Source organism: Pundamilia nyererei, unplaced genomic scaffold (genome assembly GCF_000239375.1).
Source record: "Pundamilia nyererei isolate P.nyererei 1_Seehausen unplaced genomic scaffold, PunNye1.0 scaffold00281, whole genome shotgun sequence".
NCBI lineage: Eukaryota > Metazoa > Chordata > Actinopteri > Cichliformes > Cichlidae > Pundamilia > Pundamilia nyererei.
Window position 1 is genome coordinate 520,094 of NW_005187682.1, and position 6,528 is coordinate 526,621.

Genomic DNA, 6,528 nt, shown 5'->3' on the forward strand with positions numbered 1-6,528 from the left:
ACAGGGTCGCTGGGTGAATTGGGAGAGTGCTGAAAAAAGGAAACTCTCATGGAGTGAAATCTGGGGAATGGAGGCTATTAGACTAAGTTTAGTCATCCGAGCGACATACAATGTGCTGCCTTCCCCAATAAATCTGCAGCTGTGGTTTGGAAAGGACCCATCCTGCCCCCTGTGTACAGTCCCAGCCACTCTCGAGCACATCTTGGTTGGTTGTAGGACTAGCCTTACTCAGGGCAGATATACACGGAGACACAACCAGGTTCTCAGGTGTCTAGTCGAGAAAGCTGAGTGCAAAAGAAAGGTGCAAGCGGACTTGGATCAGAGGCTAATTTTTCCCACAGAGATCGTAACAACAACTCTGCGACCAGACCTCGTCCTTTGGTCTAACTCCCGCAAACTTGCGTACGTCATTGAGCTGATGGTACCATGGGAGGAAGCAATTGAGGAAACATTTGAGCGTAAGAAGCTGCGGTATGCCAACTTGGCAGCTGAGGCAGAGGACAGAGGCTGGAAGATCAAGGTGGTGGAAGTGGGGTTTAGGGGCTTTGTTGCCAGTACTGCCAGTACAACAGCAAAACTGCTCAGAGAGATCGGGATCAGAGGACAGGCGCAACGGCAGGCTACAAGAGAATTAGCTAACACTGCTGAGAGGACCTGAGCTGCTGGCAAAGTTTCTGGGCTGCCTTTCCTCATAACAGCCATCCCTCAAGAGTCTCTACATTTAAAGCAATGCATTATCAGGGTCCTTTACTGAACCAGCTCTATTTGTGTTGGGATGGAGACACTGACACGGTGACACCAAATATCCATATTTTATTTTTAAACAAATAAAAAGCAAGAAGGCTCATCTCATACATCCTGAGACGGCGTTAGCCGAGCCCAGCACTGGACATGCTGACAAAATGTAATAAACTGCAACACATGCAATACTTCTGCATTGGCAAAAAACAGTAATATCCTGTAGTGAGTCAAGTATTGTGATAATTTCTTTTGGTGGGGTGTCTGATTGTGTGCAGTCTTCTATTGTAAGCTATTACATTAGCTGACACTGGTGCTCAGTTCATCATTCAAAGGCAGTAACACTAACACATCCTTCAAACAGCAGAGAGAGGATTTGAGCTGCCACGATAACCTTTCATGATGCATATGATGTAACTAAAGAGCTTCTTCCAATAATATTTGACCTGTTGGTGAAATCTGTGATATGTTAGCCTGTAAGGAAACATTGTGGAGGAGAGTTTCTCAAATATGAGTTCGACAGCTTTCCGCTGTAAAGAAACCGAGTCTGCATGTGGACATAATAAGACCCACGACGGGGTGCAAATAACAGAGTCCATGTTCAGTCAAGGTGAAGAAACAGATCTTTATTTCATATGGATTCATCAGGTATTGATGAGCAATACAACATCCGGTGACAGCAACAGGTCCATGCACAGGCCCAGGGACCCAAACAACAACAGAGTGCAGCCCGGGGCAACACCCCACCCATGGGCCTGCACTGGCTCACTCTCAGGGTGGATTAAATAGAGGGGAAAGAATAAACTCACAAAAGAAATCACACAAAACACAAAAACAACACAAGGGTGTGTGGATCTGCAGGGAGACTACTAAACATGTTACTGCTACACCAGAACTCCTGGAACACCCATCTACGCCCTCACTGACTGCAGACGCCTCCACAGCTCTGAAATGTATACATACATGTTTATATAGCACCTGCACAGGTGCCTGGAGTGAGGTGTGTCCTGGTCCCCTCACAGCTGATTGCATATATACACATATGTGCTGTAACGAAGGCTCCTCCCCCTTTTTCCTTGAATCCCGGCTGCCTCGCTTGTTTTGCTGCTCGCTGCTCTCGGGCGGTTCAAACATGATTAAAGATGACGAGTTTTTTCCTTTTTGCCGTGGCCTCTGTTTGCAGGTGCAATCAGGTTAATCGACTGAGAGCTTTCAGCGGAAAATAATGGATGAGGGAGGGCGGCGAGGTAAAAGCAGGAGGCTGTCACATTAAGCATTCAAGCATTCGTTTTATAAGAACTGTTTACCAGACAAGCTTTGACTGATCTGACCGCAGCTAAACCGTCAGCAGGTTACTGGGAACCAAAGTTAAACCCAGTTTGATCAGATAACTAAAACATCTGCAGCCAACTGAACCGTCCTGCCGCACATCTGTAACTGAATATCAGAATAACACAGAATCACAGGCTGTGAGGTCAGTCAGCTCTCACAGATGGTCACAGCCTGATCCATAAACTGTACAGGAGCTCACCTGTTTCAGTTCATGATTAGGGGCGTGTCCTATGACCTTGTCAGTGGTTAATAACAGAAAATCCTAGAGTACATTTGAGGATTCTGATTGGACGTCCTGAGCACTGATTATATTCTGTGTATCTGCGTGGCGCTGCTGTATCTGTGCAGATAACCGAGCTAGCATTAACTGATACTCCAGCTTCTTTTCTCTCCTGCAGACGAAACGCTGAGGCTGTAAAACGCAGACTTCATCTTTTATCTGCAGGTGTGACCCGTCCACATCAGTGATGTAATCAAAGTGCGCCTCCTGCGACTCCTTCAGTCATTCAGGGTTTGTGTTTTCACTTCTGGCCACCAGATGAATATCTGTATACACTCACAGCCACTTTATTAGGTACGCTGGTACTGGTGCTGGAAACATTTCTCAGCGCTCCATGTTGACAGGATGACATCATCACACAGCATCCATGATGAGAATCTCCCGTTCGGTCCCAAAGCTGCCGTTGGACTGAGACCTGTGACTGTGGAGTGAACTGCCTCAGTGTTATCCTGCAGCAGTAACACGCAGGTAAGCTGTGGAGTTCAATGATGATGAAGCCCAAAGTGTGCTCAGAAAATCTTCCCACAGCATCACACCAGCAGCAGCGTGGACACTGATACTGGCAGGATGGATCCACACTAAGCGGAGAGCTTTTTCCGCCTTCTCTTGTCCAGTTTTGTGAGTCTGTGTAGCCTCAGTTTCAGGAGTGGCACTCTGTGGTCTTTTTGGAGCGTTCTGCTCACCCCAGCTTTACCTTTGCTTGTTTCGGTACATGCTCATGTATGAAGGATGAAATATGATGAATGAATGTTTACGCAGGGTCAAAGGGCACAGCATCACTCTGTTAGTTTCTCTTCAAAGAGAGTTTAACTTCAAATCACTAAGGGAGGAAGGGAAGGAGGAATAGGAGGAGGAAGGGAAACACAGGAAGTGGAGAGGAGGCTGGGAATGGAGGAGGAGCATGGAGGGTAAACTAATGAGCCCAGATGGCTTAGAGAAAACATGCCGACCTGAGGAGGAGGATTAAATGTACAGCGTGTGAAAGCATGTGTCCTCGGGCTAAACGCCGAGCTCACACTCAGAGAAAAGCTGCACTTTGTCATGTTAATGAGCTGAAGATCAGTCCGTGTGTGTCTGCGAGCCTCCGTCTAACGCTCACACTCCCAGCCTGCTGACTGAGGAGCGTCTCAGGTCAGTGCTGCCAGCGTCTCGCTCACTTTACTGATGTTCCAGCGTGTTCTCGGCACAGGCTCTGAACACAAGGTGCCTCTGGAGATGACGCCCCGTTTTAAGCCCTGCAGAGTCCCGTGTGAGGAGGCCCCGTGGGTTAGCTCCAGTCTGCTCTCGTCAGGAAGGTTCGGCTGGGGTGAAGCTGCACTGACCACAGCTTTCACACCTCAGAAGAAGATTTATGGTGCTGCACGAATCATTTCTAAAGACCCGCGTGTTCCTCATCACGCACAATAAGACAAACTGCCCACAAAGCGAGGCCGTGCAGGGCTGCTGGCTCTGACCAAGAGCCCGACGACAGCAGAACATCTGCAGCTGTGCAGCCACCGAGCGCTGTGAGAGAGAGCCAGATAGAAACAGTAGAAACAGTAGAAACAGTAGAAACACTTCATTCAGTCTCACAGGAGCAGGCTGAGCCCACAGTCCTCCACCATCCACAGTGACACACTGAAGCTGTGTACACCAGTGGATCTGTCACACTACTACTGCTGATAATAATAATAGGAGCTATTATTACTTACTTATTACTATTTTTAGAGTTTTTACATCAGTCGTAGCCAAAAATGTTCATAATAAATAATAATACGATTTTAAGTCACATGTTAAATAAACAAAAAAGTGAAAATCCGACTTTGTTCTCGCAGACGTTGTTTCCTCTTTAAAACGATGCTTCACGTGGACTTTCATTCGGCCTGCACGACACCATGTAAATGCAATTTTAAGTAGAACTTGTTCTTTGTTCCGCCCGCACTGCGGTGTTATTGATCTACACTAGTCTCTTAAATGTGCTTTATAAATAAACGTCAGTCACTTACAGCCTCCTTCAGTCAAAGTAAAGCCTTCGGTTTGACCCTCTGTCGTTTTAAACAGGACCATTATTTATGTCTGAAGGAGCAGGTCTGTCTCGTTCTGCAGGCGGCAGCGCCCCCTGCTGTTGTGAAGGTTACACCCTGATCATGAGCCCTGCAGTCAATATTCAGAGTTAGGGAACCTGAGAGGACACAGAGGTGGTTCTGTTCATTCACTTTTCCAGCATCGTTACCTCTGAAGAAGATCATTCAGCTGCTGTAACAGGCTGAAGCTCTGATCCTCAGACCCTCTGATCCTTCAAACATTTACAGGAACTCCTTCAGAACCAGAAGTTTTTAATCAAAGCTCCCAGTCTGTAGCAAAGAACACACGTTGTTGTTCCACATTTCAAAGCTAACAGCCACAAAATGATTTTGGAAGAAGGACACTCAGCTGGAAGTCAAAGGTAGTCATCATGTCCCACCTGCTGGCATGAGCCTTGAATGTTTACCCAGAATGCATTTTTTGGAGTTTCCTGCAGTGATTTATCAGAAACAGATCACACATGCAGAGTGCTGATGCTGTTTCTGCTCCTCTGCCTCACAGATACGAACCTGCTGCTCGGGCAGAGACTCGGTCCTTAGGCTGGGACTCTGAGACGAGGCATAAACAGATTCGTAGTTTTGATCCAAGCTTAAATGTGTTTTTTAGCCCTGTAACTTTGATCTGGACCCTTTCTGTCAGTGGAAACGAGCTCAGGTTCAGTCCCTGCGATATCCCAGTGGAAGGAGGGCAGCTCAGCTGTATGTGTTACTGCGTCAGCACTGCTCTAAAAAATAAACACAAAATTACAGAAACACTTTGTTGGCACTTTAGAGAGAATGTTTTGGTGAATAAACATTTGTTTATTTGTTTATTTATTTTACTGTGGACACTTTAAAAAGAAGGAACTTCTGTTACTTTTACTATGGAAGCCGGTGGGGGTCTTCATCAGTAGGACGAGCTGTAAAGTTGATAAAAATACAGGTAAAAGTGCGTCTGCTGGGCCGATTCTGGCCCGTGGGCCATATGTTGGACACCCCTGTGCTCACCTGATTCTGTATACGGACCGTACCTTGCTCAAGGGCACCTCAGAGGAACCGTTCGGTGGATTTGAACCCCGACCTTCCGATCATGGGGAAAAGACTCCACCTACCGATCAATCTCTGCCCTCACACACCTGAGGAAGCTGCTGCTGTGGGTTGATCTCCCCTATAATGTGCAGCGCCACCATCAGGTCAGCATGTGAACGCGCTCAATGCTGTGATTTATGGTGGGGGTGGGAGGGGGGTGTCTGCGGACATGAAGACACTTCCACTCAGTCATAAAGCGGCTGTGACGCAGTTATTATTATTATTATTATTATTATTGTCGGTGAGATTAGGTCAGCTGCAAAGCATGCAGGGATACCTCTGTGTGTGTGTGTGTGTGTGTGTGTGAGGGAGTGAGTGAGTGGGAGTGGTCTCCTGCAGGTCACGTGACGCAGGCCTTTGTTAATGTGTGATTCCGTGGAGAAAGACCAGGAGGACAAAAAAAGTCGCGACCGATCGAGCCGCCGAACCACCCTCATCCGTCCACGCTCCACCCTCTCTGCGCCCCGGCCTGGATGCTGCTCAGAGGCCGCTGGCACTTCTACCTGGATTCGTGTGTCCGCGGCTCTCCCCGCCGGTTTGAGTGCGAGGCAGCGGGGCTGGGGGATGGAGGCAGAGTCCGGGCTGTAGGGGTGGAGGAGGTGTGGGGGTCGGCTGTGAAGCCCCGGGCCCTGCTCGGCTTTGTTATCCCGGGATCGAGCTGCAGCCCTGCTCCGTATTTCTGAGAGCCGAGGTGAGGAGCACATGGACGGAATCTGTGAGCTGTGCGTGGATCAGAACCCGCTGCGTGGATTTGTGCTGTGAGGACCTAGTGAAGGAGGACCCAGAAAAACACGACAGATTCTTTTACTCCAGTTTGTGTCTCTTTGTGTTCATCCACCTCCCTGCGCCCACACCAGCCTCCCCCGTTATCCCCCCTCCGTCCTCCATCATGGCTCCAGAGCTCCGGGTCTCCTGCTTCTGCTGCCTGCTGGTGCTGCTGGTTCTCCCCGCCGTCCGGAGCTCGTTCCACCGCAGCGGTGTGGACTGCGGCCCCGGGAGGGCCGAAGACTGCCCAGGTGAGCTCGCTCACAGCCTGCTTACACTTGA

At 48.8% G+C, this 6,528-nt stretch overlaps 1 protein-coding gene across 1 annotated transcript in view; it reads left to right on the top strand.

Moving 5' to 3' along the window:
• The first annotated feature begins 418 nt into the window (after positions 1 to 418).
• LOC102194704 (tomoregulin-1-like) overlaps positions 419 to 6,528 on the top strand; it is a 17,718-nt gene continuing 11,608 nt past the window's right edge. The window contains exons 1-2 of the mRNA XM_013915281.1: positions 419 to 554; positions 6,024 to 6,497. Coding sequence (XP_013770735.1) covers positions 419 to 554; positions 6,024 to 6,497 — 610 coding nt within the window. The remainder of the gene's footprint in view (positions 555 to 6,023; positions 6,498 to 6,528) is intronic.